The 19,423-nt window shown below is 43.6% G+C and overlaps 1 protein-coding gene and 1 pseudogene across 1 annotated transcript; one reads left to right on the top strand and one right to left on the bottom strand.

Annotated features, from left to right (window-relative positions):
- Positions 1-2,555: 2,555 nt before the first annotated feature.
- Positions 2,556-3,677, bottom strand: LOC112975951 (annotated as a pseudogene).
- A 3,956-nt stretch (positions 3,678-7,633) lies between these two features.
- On the top strand, positions 7,634-18,944 carry DMRTB1 (DMRT like family B with proline rich C-terminal 1). The gene is given in 6 exon segments (XM_026086663.1): positions 7,634-7,641; positions 11,221-11,326; positions 11,329-11,803; positions 13,430-13,662; positions 15,519-15,663; positions 18,841-18,944. Coding segments are annotated over 6 exon segments (1,071 nt in total).
- Positions 18,945-19,423: the final 479 nt, after the last annotated feature.

Here is a 19,423-nt window from a genome sequence, read left to right as displayed (position 1 = left end):
TTGTCATAGCACTATTACACGCATGGATGCGTAGCTATTTCCTTCCTTTCACAGGGAAGACTGTATAGAGAATTGGCTGTAAAAACCCCCACGAGCCCCCAAACTATGTCCTTTTTTTATTTATTGTGGCAAAAACTAATAATTACTGTAGAATTATGATTTATCAAAGGACCTTTATTATGAAAATAAATCCTAATAAGAATTTCTTTGCCAGCCACTTTGCAATTAAAGATAAAACTATCCAGAAAAATGTAATATGTAAATGGAATGAGGATATAGAAATGGCAATTATCATATGTGAGGAAGAAGAAAATCTCAAAGAGCTTAAAGCACTGAAATTGGAGGGACAGGATAATCTGTCCCTGAGTTCTGAAAGAAGTAGCACATGAAATTGCATGTCCAGCAGGAAGGAYTTTTAATAAATCTGCCAAGTGGTAGCATATGACTACAGAAAAGCAAGCCTCTTGCCTATATTTCAGAAAGGAGGAAAAAGGGAAAATCAGAAAACATTAAGGTGCCCTCAACAATATTCAAGGCTCTAGGAAGTATTTTTAAGAAAAACAACTATGTAGGTTGACATAAAATGGGACAAAATGCAACCTAAGTTTTCCAAAGGTAAAGCAGGCTGAATGAATATATTTCTGTTGATTAAAACCACTTTTTAAATAGAAAATACTTAATATTTATTTCTATAATATGCATAATATAATATTTATAATATTTAATGTTTATTTTATAATATTTAATATTTATTTTAATATAAACTATTTAATGTTTTTGGTAGTGACTGTGACTCAAAAAAGAGTATGGTAATGAAATTTTTCTGAAAGCAAACACTGAGAGATATTACCAATACAGAAGAGGATTAAAGGCTCATACAGGAAAGAAACGGATACTGTGATGACTGGAATAACTGAAATGGAATGATATTGAACAGCACACAATATATGTGTGAGAAACCAGTAGCAGGAGTTCAGCACTTAGAAACCAGGCAAGAGAAGAAAGAGTTATGTTAGTGGAACACAGACTACCTCTGAGTCACTGCTGGGAAGACAGCTGTGGAAAAGGTAAACACAGTCCAAAAATGTATTAGATTTGCTGTTACTAGTAGATATATGAAGATATTCAAGGCATTAATGAAATCTCATGTCAAATATTCATTTCTACTCTCCATGTTCGAGTACTCGGACAGGTGGAAAGAAAGACTGCTAGAAAAATAGAAGAGCCTGTCTTACTGAGATGCTAAAAAGCATTTATTTTCAGCTTCTTAAAACAGCCATCTTTCTCCAGACTTATCAGCAAGTAACTAGCAGTTTGTAATACTCATTGGTTGACCATTTTGCATCACAAGATTGTTGCATAGCTCACTCTCATGATGCTGTAGTCAATAAATCAAATCTAAAATCTATAATTTTGGGAGGATGATTGCCTAATCATTTGCCCTGTGTAATCACTCATAAATATCCACACCACGATTTATTTACTACCTCAGTATAACACGCAGAACACTCGTGATGATCTCCAATTTTTACAGTCATGAAAACACTTATAAATAAGATTTCCCATAGAAAACAATATTTTTATTTGCTTTTCAACTTTAAACAGTAAGCATTATACAAATAACACTGGGGAAAAGAGAGAATTAAGATATATTTAATGATGGGAACTCAACTGAATGAATAATATATGCAAATATTTTATTCAAGTTAGGCTGTTCCCTTATTCCTTTACAAAAGAAAATTAACAAAACRTTTTTTAATCTGTACTTGCAAAAAGCTGTGTTTTGGTCAAGTAAGAGATAAAAATTGCATCTAATTAGTGCATACAGTATGTACTCTTCTATCCCTGGTTAATCATTTAAAATACAATATGTCAGTTGTAGATTTACTTTATGTACAGATATTCTGTTAGAGAGCCAGGACACCTTTGGATGTCTTCCAGTAAATATTCTGCCAAACACTTCAGCCATCTTATACCAACTGCAAAAATAGTAACTATCATTAATACTTTAAGAATACAGCGTGCTCAAATTATCAAACTTGTTTGGTAGTGTACAGTTCTGATGCAAAGAATACTAAAACAAAATGCAAACTATTGTAAATATGCAATTTCAATAAACTATGTGGATAAACACTTTAGTCAGGAACACATATCTTATGTGAATTTATTAATTCACTTTATTACACATAGACATGTTAATGCTTTGGTTCCACTATATTTTGAAAAATAAGTGCTCCTTTAAACATATATGAGAATTTTAACTATGGTAGTGGAATACAACATGTTCGGTTTCAAAATTTTCATATTCATTGTCCATGGAAAACAGGAGTCATAGGTTAAGAGACTGGAATCTTAATAAACTTTAACAGAACAGTCAAGTATAAGATCATGTCTAGGCACAGTGACTGCAGAAAAAGCAGAACACTGTGATCAGTCTATTCTGGAAAAAGTCATTTAGGCGAAGCTGAATCCATGATGGACCTGTGGAGGTGTCTCACCTACAGGTGAAACACTGCAGCGTGAATGGAGCAGAGTGCCAAATCTGTGGGCCGGATCTACTTTGAAAGCAAATGCTCTTTCAGGGATAAAGGCATCTCCAGTAGTGGTGGCCAAGGGAGCCTAAAATAGACCTTGACAGAGTCATAGATGAACCACTGCAGGGCTGTGAGGGTCCCAATCATGAGGATGCGAGCAAAGAGGCCCTTCCACAGGCCTCTGAAGCCAAGCCTCTTGAGAATATCCATGGCGCTGCTGCCCTTCTCCTTGTTGAGTACAGACACCACGGAGTCAGCTGGGTGGGAGACTATAGTGCAGAAGACAACAGCAATATAGCCCGCTACAAAGGTGATGCCCAGCTGCTCTAATTTGGTGCACTCGCTGCGTGGCTTGGGCACCACGTACACGTAGAGGGCCTCCAGCGTACGCTCTAAGCAGGCAAACTTCATCATGGTATAGGGGATCTGGTGCATCCAGAGCGGGGCCACTCCCTTGCARAAGGACCACAGCCCTTCTTCCTGATACATTTTGGGGATAGCTGCACGAAGGGTGTTGGCATAACCCATCTGGGTCTGGATCCGCACCTTGGCTGCCTCCATGGGCGAGAGGGCAATGTCAGCGAAGAACTTGGTGGAGGCCGAAGCAGCTAGGTAGAGGCTGGTCCGCCACAGATAGGCCTGCTCCGGCCCCAACATCTCAGCGTAATGCAGCTTGAAGACTTCGTAGAGGCCAAACTTGCAAAGCCCTTGCATGGAGTAGCCCAGGCAGGCCGGGGCCCGGCCTTTGGCCAGGTCGCGCAAGCCTTTCTCCTTCACGGTGAGGGAGAAACCCTGAACGATGCTCTGGTAGCGCCCGGGCTCCGCCTGCACGCGGCACTTCACTGTGTCTAGCGGCACCAAGGCGGTGTGGGTGAGGCCGCAGCTCACGATGCCGCCCAGGCCGCACAGGGCCGGGTACGTGGCGGAGCCGTACTCGCAGCTGTCCTCCTCCTCAGGGCCCTTGGTGGCCATGGCGGCCGCCCACCGCCGCCAGCGCTGCCCGGGGCCAGGGACTGTGCTGCCCGCCGGGGCCTCTGCCTCCATTTCCCTCCAGCCCTGAGCAGGGAGAGGGCCGCCCTCGCAGCTCTCCAGGCGGCAGACAGCTGCCCGGGGCCCGGCACAGGGCAGAGAGGTGGCCGCCATGCCAGGGACCAGCCACCTCCAGCCACCCTCCGAACCACAGAGACTCTGCCCAGAGTGTAGCCCTCACCGTGCCCACGGCCATCTGGGGACAGAGTGCCTGTGGTGATGCCCAGAGCTGGCCGCTCTAGCCGCACCTCTATGGTTGTTGGGGGGGGTGCCGCAATGGGGCCGAGGGAGGCCTGGAGGGGGGCAGAGCAAGGCGGGGGCCACAGCGATGTGTCAGCGCAGATAAAATCTGGCACTGGCCACACAGCTGGTGCCACCGAGGGCCGTGACACTGGGCGGGCCCCCTTGCCCAACCACTGAGCCCCGGGGCAGCCGGCGAGAGCCGGGGGGCTGGCGGCTCCCGGCCGGCCCACACCCGCCCCTTGTAATTACTCTTTTAAGCATTATGGTGCTGACCGGACTTACTGATCTAACTTACTCGCACACCCAAATGGGACACCAGCTGTGAAATACACCCATCGTGCCGCAGCTATCTTGCTGGGCACAGTGGTACCTGAGGCAGGGCAGGCGCACCTTGCCTCATCCAGTCTCTCCAACCGCTACGGACCTTGTATTTCCCTGCATTTAATACGTATATAAACAGCCATGGGAGAAAACAAGCCCAAGCCTGGAAGGCTTCAAGCAGCTCCGTTAGGTCTGTCTAGCAGACGTGTAAGGAGGAGCGGGGTCGCAGAGAGGAGCGATCACCCGAGGAACAGCCCCTGCCGGGGGAAAAAGCTCCGGAGAGGGGCCTGCGCAGGGGAGCCGCTGCTGTGTGGGTCGAGCTCTCCAGCAGCGCAACCCTGCAGCGAAAGGCAACCTTTGGTGACAGCCGGGTCCCACAGCTCCAGCAATGATTCGGTGCCTTTTTCTATTTGTTTTCTGGAGTTGATCAAACTAAACTGTCCTGACTCAAAATTCAGTTTTGATTTAGATTCTAGGAAAATACTGCTAACATATGGTCTGATTCTGTACATAATAACTTATCCTGCAAGTAGTCCCATTGACTGTGATGAAAGACAGTCTGATTTTATGACCACAAAGTATGAAAGGCCAAGAAAATGTGCCTCTTCTGCCTTCCCTCATGCTTCCATGATGTTAATACCTTAGTATGTCTTCACACCAGTGTCCTCCTCTCGTAGTAGCTGTCAAAGCCTTCCACTGTTTTCATGTCTCCTGTGTCCATCATCTCTGCTGCTGCAAGTGATTTGCTGCCCATTGCTGGATGGGTCTATCCCCCTTTCCTTTCCTGCATCAAGGAAGATGCCTTGTCACTGCATCCATTTTATATTCAATGCCATTTTTATACTTTCCATACTGTGTTTGTGGACTTAGAAGCTCCAGAAACCAGCTGAGGTAGCTCATCAATGCATTTCATGTTGTAAAGATTGAAAAAAGGAACTTGTCTCAATGTAGCAGGGAAATGAGTCTGCCAGGGGAGCAAAGCCCTGCTTACTCAATTTGGAGACAGGCAGGCATTCTTCTGAGTTACGTTTTTATGTTTATATTTGCAGAAGTCCTCTCCAGTGAAAATACATTACATATTTTTATCTATCTATCTATCTATCTATCTATTTATCTATCTATGCTTATCTTTCTACCTATCTATCTCTCATCTAGAAAGTTCAACTAAATTGGAACGATTCTGTTGTCATTGCCTAGAGCAGGACATTGTGGCAATGACATAAAAAAGAAGGGATGCTCCAGAACAGCATTCCTTCAGTGTACCTGGCTGGAACCAGCTAATGCAAGTGAATCAATGCTAGCACTTGTTTTCTGTTCCCTACTACAAACAACAGTTTGTCTCTGTCATGTAGGGTAAGGAGCCAGCAAGAAGCTTTAACATTTCATTGAGAATCTATTAATTCCCAGCAGTATGCCCAAGGGGCAGATGATGTGCTATTGATACGAATACCAGAGACCAATTCCAGCAAGCATGCACAGATTAATCATCACCATTCTTGTCCATTTTCTCCATATAATAAACACTTTGATCATGGTCTTCATGCTATGCTAATAAGTAATTATTATTTGTGAGTTTGATTTTTAGTTGCTTTATTGAAGAGTCCAGACTGTAGAAGAAGAAATTATGGCAAACAGCTGTTTTTATTTATTTTGCATGGTTTAAGGTAATACAGATACTCTGAAATCTAATTCAGATGTGAGATGGAAAAACGTAGTTAGAAAACATGCGATGTATACCAGTGCTGACAATCGCAAAGCAATCCTGCCCACAGCAAGCACACCCGGTGTTTGTAGTTGTCTTTCAGCTGCCTCCCAACTGATCCGTCTATTAGCATTGCTTTAGGCCTGCTGCCAAGGTAATTCGACAGTTTCAGCACAAAATAGGTGCTTAGCAAAGATGACTTTAAATGGGCCACCTAGTTAACGTGGTGAGCGTGGCTGTTTCTGCATAAAGTCTTTTTTTGCTGTTTGGGAGCATTCAAATGTGATTTTGTGTTTCTCCTGTCTAAGAGAATATGACAAGAACTATAGCTGAGGGGAAGGAGAATGAAAACTCTGGATTAGAAATGTGTTTATTTCTCCAGGCAGAAGACCGACTGACAGGCCTAGTGGTATCCAGGCTAAAACCCACTCAATTTGGGAGCTTACTAAAGTAAAATGGTGTTGAACTAAGACATCCCTGCAGCTGTCATAGCACTAGGAGAGTGGACCATTCTTTGGGTTTTCAGTTTCTCTTTTTTATTCGTGTCTGCAAATGTGATCTTCTAAAGAACCCAAAGATTTCTTCACAAGGGACAATTATGACGATACTGGGATCCTTATTTATTGCAGACTGACTGACCCTCTTCCACAGAAGGTTTTTAGCATAGATTTATCTGTCCTAGTTTAATCATTATTGCTTTTCTTTTCTCTCTGGTGAAGATCTTGCTACAATAAACAAACAGCAATCATGTTAATAAAGTTTCTCTGATTAGCATTTAAGGAATAAGTTTTCTTGTTCTATATTAAAAAGATGCACAGTTATAAGTACTCAACCTTTATTTTAGCTGTATTTGTTTGAAAAAAAAACAAACAAACAGAAGTATGCTTTACATAATTTTTCTAGTTTTTGAAGATGAACTCCATCCAGTTTTCTTTGACCAAAACATAGAGATTCAGCTTTTGGAGACCGTAGACAAAAATCAACATCTAATCCTGCTCCATCTAAAACCTGCATAACAATAAAAAAATCCATCCCAATGGAATTCCTGTTTGAATTACTGAAGACAACATTTTAAAGTAAAGGAAGTGACACTAAAAGAGAATTTAAAAGGTGAATCTGTCTGTATGGATTTAAACAAGTTAACTCGAACCAGATTTAAAACTGGTTCAACCCAAAAGCATTTCAGCCATTTCAAATCTTAAGGTAGATATGATCTAATCATATTGAACTGTTTTATACTGAAGTTTTTCCTAGCATTTTTAAAAAATTTGTTTACTACAGTACAATTTCATGGTGATTAGAGAGATGGAAAATATAGTATAAGGAAGGAACTTGAATTATATTCCTGGTTATCTAGGTTTGCTTTGCACAGGATTAGACAGCCTCATAAGAATATTAACCAATAGCAATTCTTTGACAGATATCATTGATGGATATGTACTAGGATTATTTTAATGGTAAGAGGGAGATTTTATAATGTGGGTCAGTCAAAGGATGTTTTAAAGGCTTTGATAGTTTTTGTAAGGAGCTTCTTCTAATCATGAGCATGACTACAGAAGAAAGCATGAAGGTGTGTCTTCAGTGCTACTTAGAAAGATGATATCTGGACCAGGTGAAGGTGAGAGTCCACATCTTGACAGGGAACATGAGCTGAGAGGAATGATGGGGATACACTGTGAATGGGATTTCTCTTCTGGGAAGAGAAGTAGGATAGAACTGATGCGAAAGAGAAGTGGGAGGAATGCAAAGGGAAGGATGACATAATCAAGGAGAACAGTCTTTGTGGAAGGCTTTTGAGTGAATAATGGTGGGGTGAGTGAATAATAGTCTAGATACTGCAGTAGTCTAGACAGGTTTTCTAGCCATGCAGAGGGATAGAAGAGACATATATAACTGCAGTCCAGTGTGGAGATAACCAAGCTACATTTAAATTAACTAATACCCCAGGGACATGTGAAATGGAGGTGGAAACACTTCCTTCCCAGCAACAAGATAGGGAAGGGAGTTCTGATGTTACCTGGCCGTTTAGAGAAGCTTTCTGGCCAGCCCATGGGCCGGACTTGAGTTGAGATGTCCAGGAAGGGAAAGGGATCAGGAGATTGACCCGTGAGCTCATCAGACGATGCAGGAAGCCACAGTGGGGGCAGTAAAGTCTCCTTAAACCCAAAAGTGAGTGATGCCAGGAGATCAATTACCAATCTGCAGGTGAAGTTAAGTTATTTGTTAAGGATGGATAATAGAAGGGCACTGGATGTGTTGTGGTGGGGAGCATCTAAAGCCTGGCTAGTCCTCATTGAAAAGTTCTCCTTATGCAGGTAAATGTCCTCAAGTTAATTATATCATACTTGATAGCCATAAATGAAGGACTAATCAGTTATATTGTAGAAGAGCTGATAATACTATTCCTATATCAATTTTTATAAGCTTCCAAACTATGAAGAGAATGTTTGAAGACAGGATTTTATCTTCACATGATGTCTTAAAAATTCAAAAGATATTCCTGATTGTTATGTGTACAAAAACATTTAATTTGAACCAAGATTGCAAATGTTTGTTAATGGAGATCTCAGACTGCAAGAATCAAGAAGCAGAAGTTTCTGTGTGTGGTTTTTGAACTATAGTCATATAACTGAAGCAGTTTCAAAAAGCATAAAGCAATCTTCCACAAATGCCCATCCTTGGAACAAATTTCTTGATTATGTTGTTATTGCTCTGAGAAATGTCACATCTAAGCAGAACAATTGCCTTGCCAAAAACATTTACTGTATAAAATGTAAGCTGAAAGGTCTGAGAAGGAGGAAAAAAACAAAACCTATTTTTCTGCAGTTCAGCTTAAAGACAGCCAGTGTTTTGAATTGTTCCCTACTTTTACCTAAATCATTGTTTTTCTTTACTGTGTTTCACATACAAAGCAACCTGCAAACCAAAACCATGTACTTACACAATCCAGAAGCTGGAAAGAAATAGAGATATTATTGGTATTGATTTCAATACCATGAAACCAGCAGGTTGCTTTCCCTTCATTTTGGCAAGATAATAATTCTTATAAATTCTATTTTACTACTGAACTCTCTCTGTACACACTTTGTGTTACAGCCCCGCTATATGTTACCTAAAATATTGGAGTAAACTAAGTAGTGGTGAAAAGAGAGTCTTTATTATGCCTCATTTTCTTTCAAATATGAGTAAAAGAGAAAATGATAATAGACTTGAAGCCGCATCCACATGCAATTCTACATCACATTTCAAAAATTTATTTTTGGAAATTGTTCTGTCTTCTCTGTATGGTAGTCTTGCTAATGGTGTGTGATAAGCTAACTCAAATGTTTATATAAACACATAACAAGACTGGAATAGCAGAATTCTTCAAACTGTCTGCAGAAATACATATTCATCTCACAAACAAAATAAAATGCTCACTTTTCTATAAAAAGCACGTCTAGTCATGTTTGAAACAAACTATATAGAGAGTATAATAAATCCTGAATGCTTAGGTGAAAATTATTCAAAAGAAAAATCCACACGGCTTTCAAAGATACGGTATAGTTATGGAGAAACTGTTACTGCCCAGGGCTGGTACACCTTTCTTGAGAGAGAAGAGAGAGAAATTAAGTATGTTTGAGCAAATGCCTTGAATATTAATATTATATGACTCAGAGTTGAAAATTACTATGTAAAATGTAGATAACCTACCCTTCTCCTCCACTATTTAAATATCCAAATGGATATAGATTGTGTATCTATGGAAAGATACAATTACAGTTGTTTAAAATGTGTTATCTATCCTCTTTGATTTGACAGCTGAATATGCATGTCCTCAATATACACCAAAACTATGGGGCAGAAGGTTAGGAATATGATATCATTCTACATTTAATACAAAGTCAATGTTTGGAATGATTATGGGAACATCATCTACTGTTTAAGGCCCTAGCACAAGCAAGCAGCACCTCAATACTATATTTAAAAGCGGCTTGTATTGAAGGCGTATTAACCAAGTACTTTTCTGAACCAGGAACAAATGGTTACATTTTCTGGTGACATTTTCAAAGGTATTTAGCCACAATGCACACAGGCCCATGCACATGAAGTTGGCTTTCTAGACGGCCCTCTCGGAGACTCCCTAGGAAGAAGGATTGTGGTTACAAGGACAGGATACCAATGACATTTGCAAATGTGCAGATCCTGAGGTCTGCGATACGTGTGATCCCCAGGGCTGCAGTCTGGGATTGCTGCTGCGCTGGGTGGTCTAGGGACTGAAACTTGTGAGCATTTGAGGATTTGGGTCTAAATTGCTTTGGATAGTGGGTCTTGCAAACACCTTCCCAGGAGGCTAAATCCTACCGGAAGATGGCTGAACTCCTAAAGGGGCTTTCCAAAGTCAGAAGCCTGGATGCAAGCTGAGTCCTGGGGCTTGCATGGGTGCAGGGTCTGGCTGCTCAGTGCTGGTGCAAACCAGACTGTTGCTAAATCTCTTAAAGAGCCAGCCCCTGCCCGGAGAGGCGGCTTGGGGCACCCGAGTCTCGCAGGCCAGGCTGCTCTGCAGGAAGCGTTTCTGCAAGGCTGCTGATTCTGTCACATGTTAGAACTGTGTCCGGGCAGCAGATGGATGTGACCTGTTGCTCTTGAAACGGATCAGAAAAGAAGCTTATCACAACTGCTTTGTGGTAGTTTATTTTCATGGCAATCCTTTTAATGCTACAGAAGCTATTAGGATTTTAAAACAAAATTAGCTATTGCATGTGTGAGGCAAATCAGCAGTGTCATTCCGTACATTGCCCAATGTGGAGTTTTGCCCTAGGACCGGGCTAGTGTATAAAAGCAGGGTTTTGTAGCTACAAGCAGTAACAACCCAAGTGTTTTGTAAGCAATACTGAAGCTGGAGCAGGCTTGTGTTGCTAATTGTAAACCTGTGTCTGTTTCCAGAAAATAAGGAGTTTCTGCATTTTCTCCTGAAAAGGAGACTGGTCTTTGGAATATGCTTTCCCCCCTTAYGGTAGAGCCTTGCTTTGAAGCCAGAATGGTGAAACAGTCTGGTTTTTTTTTTTTTTTCGGCTGAAGCAGTCACACTGTCCTGATCAAGAAAAGGATACTGCAAATTGGAAACAAAATGAAACTGTAGTGCTGTGCGTACTAAAAGCAAAGGCAAGGTGCGAAAGCGAGTGCAGCTGTTGGGGCGCCAAAAAGGGAAGGCGATGGTTTAAGTGCTCTGGATTTCACACCCATGAGCACACCCCTCCGTCAAACTAATCCCCATGAGCCTGTGCAGAAGTCCCCGCCTTCAGCTGCGGGGCGGCAGGGAGGGGCACGAAGGCCTGCTGCTTGCTGCCTGCTGCCGGCTCCCCGCAGCCCCGCGGCCCCGCAGCCCCGCTGCCTCGCGCCTTCCTCCAGCCAGGGGAGGCCTGGCGCACGCCGCGGCGGCCGGGAGGCTCGGCGGAGCCTCCTGCCCCGCCTGCCCCGCTCGCTACATGCCGCGGCCACGGCGATGCGATATATAAGCGAGCGCGGAGGAGCCAGGCTGGGAGCACCATGGAGGCCGAGGAGGCGGCAGCAGCGGCAGCGGCGGCGAAGGCAACGCTGCGGACACCCAAGTGCTCGCGGTGCCGCAACCACGGCTTCGTGGTGCCGGTGAAGGGCCATGCCGGGTTCTGCCGCTGGAAGCTGTGCCTCTGCGACAAGTGCACCCTCATCACCAAGCGCCAGAAGATCATGGCAGCCCAGAAGGCGCTGTGGCGGCAGACACCCGACGTCCCGGCTGAGCAGCCCGCGGTGCCCGTGGCCCTGGGCGATGCCCCCGCGGCGGCCGGCGCCCCCGAGCAGGGCGGCCCTGCGCCCAGCTGCGAGGCCGCCAAGGGCGCCCTGCCRGCCGGCGGCAAGGGCACGGCGCGCTGGGCACCGCTGCCACCACCTCTGCCACCACCGCTGCCGCCACCGCCACTGCCACCGCCCGGCGGCGCTCCCCTCTGGGACTACGGTAAGGGCCACGCCGGTGCCCGTCCCCGCGGCCTCCCTCGCCCTGTTCCACCGCCCAGCCTGGCCYGCAGAGCCCTTCCCGCCGTCTCCCTCCCTTTCCCCGCTCGGCATGCAAGGCTCCCTTTATTTCTCCTTTCGCCCCRTTTCCGAGGCCGGGTCGTGGGACTTTGTAGCTGCAGGAGTGACGGGGCCGGCTTTCGGCTCCTGCGATTGTTGCAAAGTTGGGGGTTAAAGCGAGCGGTTGTTCTTTGGAAGGGAAATTTGAGAGGGAAACCTGCACTGGGATCAACTGTGCAATACAGGCACTTGTGCATGTTTTTCTGAGCGCTGTCTCGTTGTTTATAATTTCACAGACGTATCTCTTCAGCAAGAAAGACACTTAAAAACTGAGCAGTGGCAAGTAAATTGTGAAGTTACTGCTGCAGCTGCCTCGAGCAAGCATTTTATGATAGCMCCATAAAAGAAAGAGACCTTTTTGGCCTTAATTCCTGTAGCAAAGGCTTAAATTGGCGTGGATCATTTGGTGTAAAAGTGCATTTGTATTTAAGAGCGGAGCATAGATTTTGCAGATGGAAAAGGTGTATGGTCTGTCACCTCTTAAATTGCTTCCTTTAATAGAGTCTTTCATGTGACTTGTCTAGTCTATTACTATTTATTATAGTAATTTCATACTATTACTATTTACTGTAGTAATTTTACGGAAATCCCTACAGACTGCAGTAGCCATTAGTCTGGGTCTCTGGAGAGCTGGCAGTCTAGAAGACAAAGAAAATGCTGGTCTGAGAAGCCCAGAAAAAAGAGTTGTTTCAGACATCTCTAGTTCCCACTTAATCTGTCAATAGCTGTTGCATTTTTTCAGCTTGGTTTCCTAAGGAAATGAGGCTTATGGATCGTGCTGGCTGTACATGTGCCTGTCAGTCTTTCCCTTAATAACATTTTTAATCTGTTGACCAATTTCAAGCAGGGTTAGGGGCAAACAGCAGAATTATAGTACTCCAGTAGGTTTATTCTAGAAGCAAACCCTTCCACTCCTATATCAACAGGAGGATGTGTAGACAAGAAAGACCCTATTCATGTTCATACAGCCCCCTTTTTTTAGGCATCAGAGAAGCCATGTAAGAGTTCAGACACAAGATAAAAACCCAAAGGAAGTAATTGATTCCTGCACCTGAAACTCCCTCTCTATGTCAAGGAACCTAAAAAYGAGGTTTTCTCTGCAAATTAACTTTGGAAGTACAGATAGTACTGAATTTAGAGCTCTTTGTTATTTCTATAGGGGTTTTTTTTTGGTTTTGATAGATTTAAAAGTCTTAAGGCAGGTTATTTTCTCCTGCTGTTGCACATATACTGAAAGAATAAGACTCTGCAGTCAGTGCTTTACTAAGCACTAGCTTCACAATGCATAAGGCAGAAGAGACTGCAACTCATTCTGCAGTGTTAGGCTTGCCCTTCGCACCTTTCCTTAGTTCCTTAAAAAGATCACAAAAGAAATTCATCAGGGCTAAAAGTGAAACCAAAGGGCGAGATGCTCCTGGCTGCGAGTGGAATTTGACCCTCCAGCTATTTCTACTGAACTCCACAGCATTACACTGATGCTTTTATTTGTTCCTTTCTGATTGCTTCCTAGCTCACCGTGCTTTTCCTCCAGAATACATGGTTAACCCAGAACACCGGGAGAGAGAACCTCTGAAGGTGTACCCTGGGCGTTCTGGGGTGTATCCTTACCACCCRTTTCCTGTGGGATTTGCCATCAATCAGTCAGGCTATAGGGGAGCACCATCACCTCCGGGGGTATCACTTCAAAGAGGTTTCCGCCACGTTCCTGGCACCTATGGGCCAGGGAGTGCAGCTTCTCCGTCAGTAAGTAGTGGTCTTTTTAATTACCTCTGGAAATACCGCTGTCTTTATTTTCAGCTGCCTTCTTGCTGTTAAAATAACCATGAAAAGTTACCTGCTTATCAGTTACTTCACAGCATCTTCATACATTACACTGAAAAAAACATGAGTAAATAGTAATGTTAATAGTCTGACCTGAACCCAGAACATCAAACCCATGCAATTGTGAGGGGCCAGATTTTGTATTCAGGGGCTTACACCTCCTGCTGATGTTGACAACAGCCTTTTGGGACAATGGCAGCTGGCCACTAACATGGTCATATTGTGTCAGTGTAGATGGCACAGAATGTGCACTGGGAAGCTCCTCTTCTTCCATGTAGGACAGAAGTCACTTGGATGTGAAGGTAGCTTGGTTTGGCCAATGCGCCACAGCCACAGAAAAGGACAGTGAAAAATCTCTTTCAGCTTCCACAAGATAGTGAATCAGCATGGTCAGGTATTTCTGTTTTGAGACATTTGGTTTCCCCCCAAAAAGTGGGAAATTGTTGCGGTTAACAGAAGTTTCAAATGAAAAATGATGACTAACTGAAAACTCTATTTTCTGTTGAGAAAAATGTTGAACAGAAAGTTGAGATTGTATTGAGGGGGAATGAACAGGTGCACTTTGGAAGGAGGGGAGGTCTTGCAGGAGAACAGAATAAATCAGTAGCACTAAGCTGGACTCCTTGGCTGAGTTCAGCACTTTGTTTAAGTACCTATGAAAGCTGAGGGTGGCAAGCAAAGTACCCAGCTGAGGGATAGACCAGGGCAAGGCTTGGCCCACACCTTCAAACCACAGAGAAATGTTAAGGAGCAAGATCCTAAATGGCCTGTCAGCTGTAACAGTGTGTGTGGACACTTCTAGTTTCCTTCAGTGCTGTCAGTCCAGTTGCTTTAAACTGCTGGTGTCCAGTCTTTCTACCACAGTTGGGCACATTATCAGATTTCCAGCTGCCATAGGCCATTCTGTCTGCATTAAGTACTGTTGATCAATTCATGTTAAGACAGAGTGATCTGCCTCAAGAGTACTAGATTTATTAGGCTTGCACAGTAAACCTCTGTCTGCATTTCAGGGGTGATTGAGAGTAAAAGTGGATAGCAGCAGCCTGAGGCCCAGATAAATTACCCTGGTCAGCTGGATATGGCTGCAYGCATAGGTTGGGCATTCCTTGTTTAGAACATCACTGTCTGTGGTTTTGAACTTAACTTTTTAATGGCCCTGAACAGAGAGGAAGCTCTCATACCAGCTCCATGTGTGACCTGAGACACTGGGTGCATGCACAGATCGAAGAGAGAAGTGCTCCTATTTCTCTGCATGAGTTTTGGCATGCTCTGACAGGTCCTCTGATCACAGAAGCCTAGGTCTGGGGGGAAGTCTGTGGTGCACACCAGCCCCTCAGTGCAGGGAGAGCAATTCACTTCACTGGGCTCAGGGAAGAAGTCATAACTAACAGGCAGGTGGTGGCAAAGAGCATTTTCCTAGGTTGCCTCTCTGCTGCATGAAGACTTCCAGATCTGTTCAGTGGCAAGTGCTCCCGATAAGTGGTGAAGGTGAGCTGCTGGTGGCTTAAACTAAGTGATCTGATGAGACACCAGAACAGATGACGATGACTCACAAGGTCAGTTTCAGCTGAGACATGGTCTGAGAAGCTGCYGTCTCTCAGTTTCTGCTTATCACAGTGTGGACAGGCTGAGCACTTGCTAATACATGCATGGATTTGGCAGCACATGGTCACAACATGGACAAAAAATGGGATGTTTACAGGCCAAAATCAAATTTGAAATTGATACTGTGAACATATTGTGCAGTCTCTGATGCTTTGTTTTATGTRTTTCTGCAGCTTCCAGATGGAGGTGGAGATTTCCATCAAGGATATTACACTCCTCTGCCTCAGTTTATTCCACCAAGTTTCCTGCCAGGGATTCATTACGTTCCACCTCCCCTTCCACTCAATGTGTTGGCTGAAACAACCAAGGAAACACGTGGTAAGGAAGTATGAGATGAGCCCCAGGAGTGCCATTTTTAACCTGGGTTCAGCGCCTAACCTCGGAGGTGGAAGCCCTGAGAAACCGATTCATTTTCCCATATCCCTGTGATGGAGCCAGGACTGAGATCCTGAAAGTCCCAGGATGGCTTGTGAGCTTGTACAGGCTCTGGGTAGGGCTGACATAGGGAAAGCAGCCTGGCATTCTTGGGGTCTCCAGCTGACAAGCATCCCCATCTCACTCAGAGGTGGGAGGCCCCAGGACTCAGAGTCATTCCAGAATGGGATCTGCTGATGTTCTCAAAATGAAAACATTTTTCTAAATATCCAGTTTGCAGGACATTAAAAAAAAAAAAAAAAAGATTTGACTCTGTTGCAATTTAGACTAAATGTTAAAAAAAAGCAGACTAACACCATGAGCAATGTGAAATTTCTCACTCTCATAGAAATCCTACATATTAATTGCTGTAAATGAGAGATTGAATCTTCAAAATCCCAGGTTGTTTATATTACATCTCACAATATTTTAAATTTTTGGCATAGATAAGTCTTTGTGCCCCTCTCTTTGGGTCTCTCTCATGTTTTGGGTCCACATGTGGCTGTATTTGTAATTAGATTATAAGTTTTTCTTTTGGATGCAGCTAGTTGTGGCCACAAGAGGGTAGAACTGCTCAGAGAATTAACCAGTAGCACTGGATGAGTGAATAATCAGTTTGATTTTAAATTCTTTTGGAAAACAGAGATATATAAATAGAATTTTATTTCTCTTCTTGGACATGAAAATAAGAAATTGTAAATCTGACTGTTTACCAAATTACAGTCATCACCCAGTGAAAAATCAAATCTTCTGTATAAGAGGAAGGAGTATAATTGTCTCATTTGAATTAAAAACTAGTGATTGTGGTTGGATATGTGGGATAAGAAATAAGTTGGGGTTTTTTTGGCCTGGTTTCTCAAGAAAATAAGGCTGATGCAGTCTCATTTTGTGTTAATGTCAGTCCCTCATAACTTTTTGACCCATTAGGTATTTTCAGCCAAACATATCAGTCGTGATCATCACAGGCCCCAATAGCATTGATCTGCAAAGGAAGCAGACATCTCCCACAGAAACATTTGTTTGCAGCYGCAACGTGGTGTTTGGCTAGCAGGCAGCTTGCACTCAGTTCCTCACTGACGTGTGTGTGCCTTGACCAACAGCCAAGAGCATGCCAGTCACCCAGCAGTGGGCACGCATCTCMATAGCAGTCAGATCTGCTTTGTGTCCGGCTGGAAAGCCGAGGAAATCAAGCAGGACATGGGGAGGATAAGGGGAATATGAAGAATATGGCAGCTTGGGGGGTGTACAGACATTGTGGAAATGTAAACTTATTTAAAGATACTGATAAATGTATCAGGACTTTAATGCAGTGTTTAGGAGATACTGGGGTGCTGGAGGTGTTACAATATTTGCTCAGGATGAAGGGTGGAGAGGAAGCTGAGGGCTGGCAGGCAAAACAGAAAGTGTATGTGAGGATTAATGGGCTTTGTGGTTTAGTGAGGACAGGAGATCTGGGGATACTGCAGCGGCAGAGGACATATAGGGAGCTGCAGGTATGCTGCTGGAGGTGTGGACATGGAAGGAACTGGGGGTAGTGGACAAACATAGGGCACATGGAGGGAAGTGGAGGTATGCCACAAGGAAAACAGAAGATCCAGCCCTGTATTGGTAAGAGTGAAGTCTTACTGGCCAAATAATCATGAAAATAGGCAACTGGATAGAGGAGAGAGGTCATCAGAGCACCCCCCACAGAGCAAAATGCCATCTAGTCACCTCAGCGCTTATTACACCCAGGGAAAATCACCACCCGGGCACAAAGCCATAGGAAACAGTGTGTCATGGGTCCCACTGCTCAGAGAACAACCCCATTCTCTTGGTACGAGGGAGAAAGTTCAAATTAAATCCACAACATTGTATTTTTGCTTCAGGATATGTAGGAATTAGCTAATTGTGACCCAGTGAGGGGGGGATATTTTCTGCATGAGGTTTTATACAAAATAGCATTCAAAGCAGAAGATACAGATGTAGAGAGAAGCTACAGTGAAACTAATAAATCTTTGATTCTGGTTTTCAAGATGCATCTTGAAAAAAGAGAAAAGGTGTAACATTTAGTGCATAGTGCCATCATGTCATGTCTTTCTTTCCTGAGAAAGGAACTGATTCAAACCTGCCATTAGACATGGGAACATCTTTTCTCCAGGGAGACCTCAAATTGAGGTGAAATGGGTTCTCTGGCAAAACAGTTATGGGAAAATGGTTATAGAAAACTAGTAGAGGGGAACTGGTGGGAAGCAATGTCTGTGATCTCTGCCTCTGAAGTGAATCTGGGATGAAGACAGATTTAAAAAAAAACACAAGTCCTGTCTGAAAAAGTTTTCCCAAGGCTAGAAGCAGCTGCCAGAAAGGTTTGAGTCAATAGTTGACTTGCAACTGAATGATTGAGGTCAGTCAGGTTTACAATGGTGATTTGAAGTACAGGCTATGTGGTTATACAATTTCATGCCATATTCACTAGTAATGATATGGAGATTTTACAAAATAAACGCAAGGTATGTCCAGTACAGCCACCAGCACAGCATCTGATTGCAGGTTGCTGACTTTCTAGAAGRATAAGCCACAGAAAAACAAACAAAAAATCCTAGGGTCCATGTGAGGAAAAYTGCAAACTGGCAAGTAAAATCTTTATAAAATAAAAACCTCCAGCTGGATTTGAGGAGGTGATTATTCAGTCAATCAAGGCCTTTGTGAATTCACAGGAGTGTTCAAAAGGCATTGCATAGCTTCACTACAGTTAAGTGGGCAAAACAGTTTGCCTCATACTTCTCTTCCAGTACAGCTTTCCATGTCAAACGCTTGCCATCTTGAAGCACTCTTGCTACATTTCTTTAAGCATGGCTGAAACAATCAATTGCCATCTGAAGTACAGTATCTTTGGAGAACTGTAGCTCTTTATGTCAAGCACCTTTAAATTAACCGAGTTGAAAAACAAGCTGGATTTACAAAAGTCATTTTGCATTGATTGTTTATCTCTGGAAAAGTTGTGCTTGATACTGCGTGCAATGCAAATTGAAATAAAGGTTTGGGGGCATTGTTTATTTGTTTTYAATTCTGACAGTTTTCTGTTCTTCATTTTTTTTTCAGCTACAGCAGCTGATAGTCAGGATTCAGAGGTGGTTTGTGAACCTGACCAACCGTCTTCCCCAGAAGAAACGAACGGAGACCAAACTGTATGCTCTGAACAGTAAATGGCCTGGAGAAGACCTGAGCAGCAGGCAGCACTGTTTTCACTACTGAGGAGAGTATTGGTTAATATGGGTGTAGAGTAGCACTTAATTGTTGAGCAGCCACAACAGCTAGAAGGGGATTGGTTCCCTGCCTCGCTTTATGATCATGTTAGAGCTATCAGCATCACAGCTCTACCCTCCTAGCAGTGTAAAGCCCTTGTTTCTAAAAGAGGTTTTCCAGAGCCACCATAAATCCCTTCCTCCTTAAGCAGGAGCAAGCAGCAGAGGGTTATGACTCTAAGTGCTGGTTCCTCTCCTGAGGCTAGATGGCACCCTCTCTGCCATATCCACTCTGTGTAGCCTTCTCGTGCTCACAGCAGTGGTCAAAAATGTGTTGTTTGTATATCAATTTGCTGTAAAGGAAACCTGGTTCTGAGTAAGTTCTAAGTTAAGTGATGTAGAACCTGAAGACTGAGTGGGAGAGGATGGGAAGACGGTCT

This window comes from Apteryx rowi, unplaced genomic scaffold (assembly GCF_003343035.1).
Source record: "Apteryx rowi isolate R43461 unplaced genomic scaffold, aptRow1 scaffold_7, whole genome shotgun sequence".
Taxonomy (NCBI): domain Eukaryota; kingdom Metazoa; phylum Chordata; class Aves; order Apterygiformes; family Apterygidae; genus Apteryx; species Apteryx rowi.
Note: the sequence above shows the minus strand (reverse complement) of the source record. Positions and strands in the feature narration are given on the sequence as shown.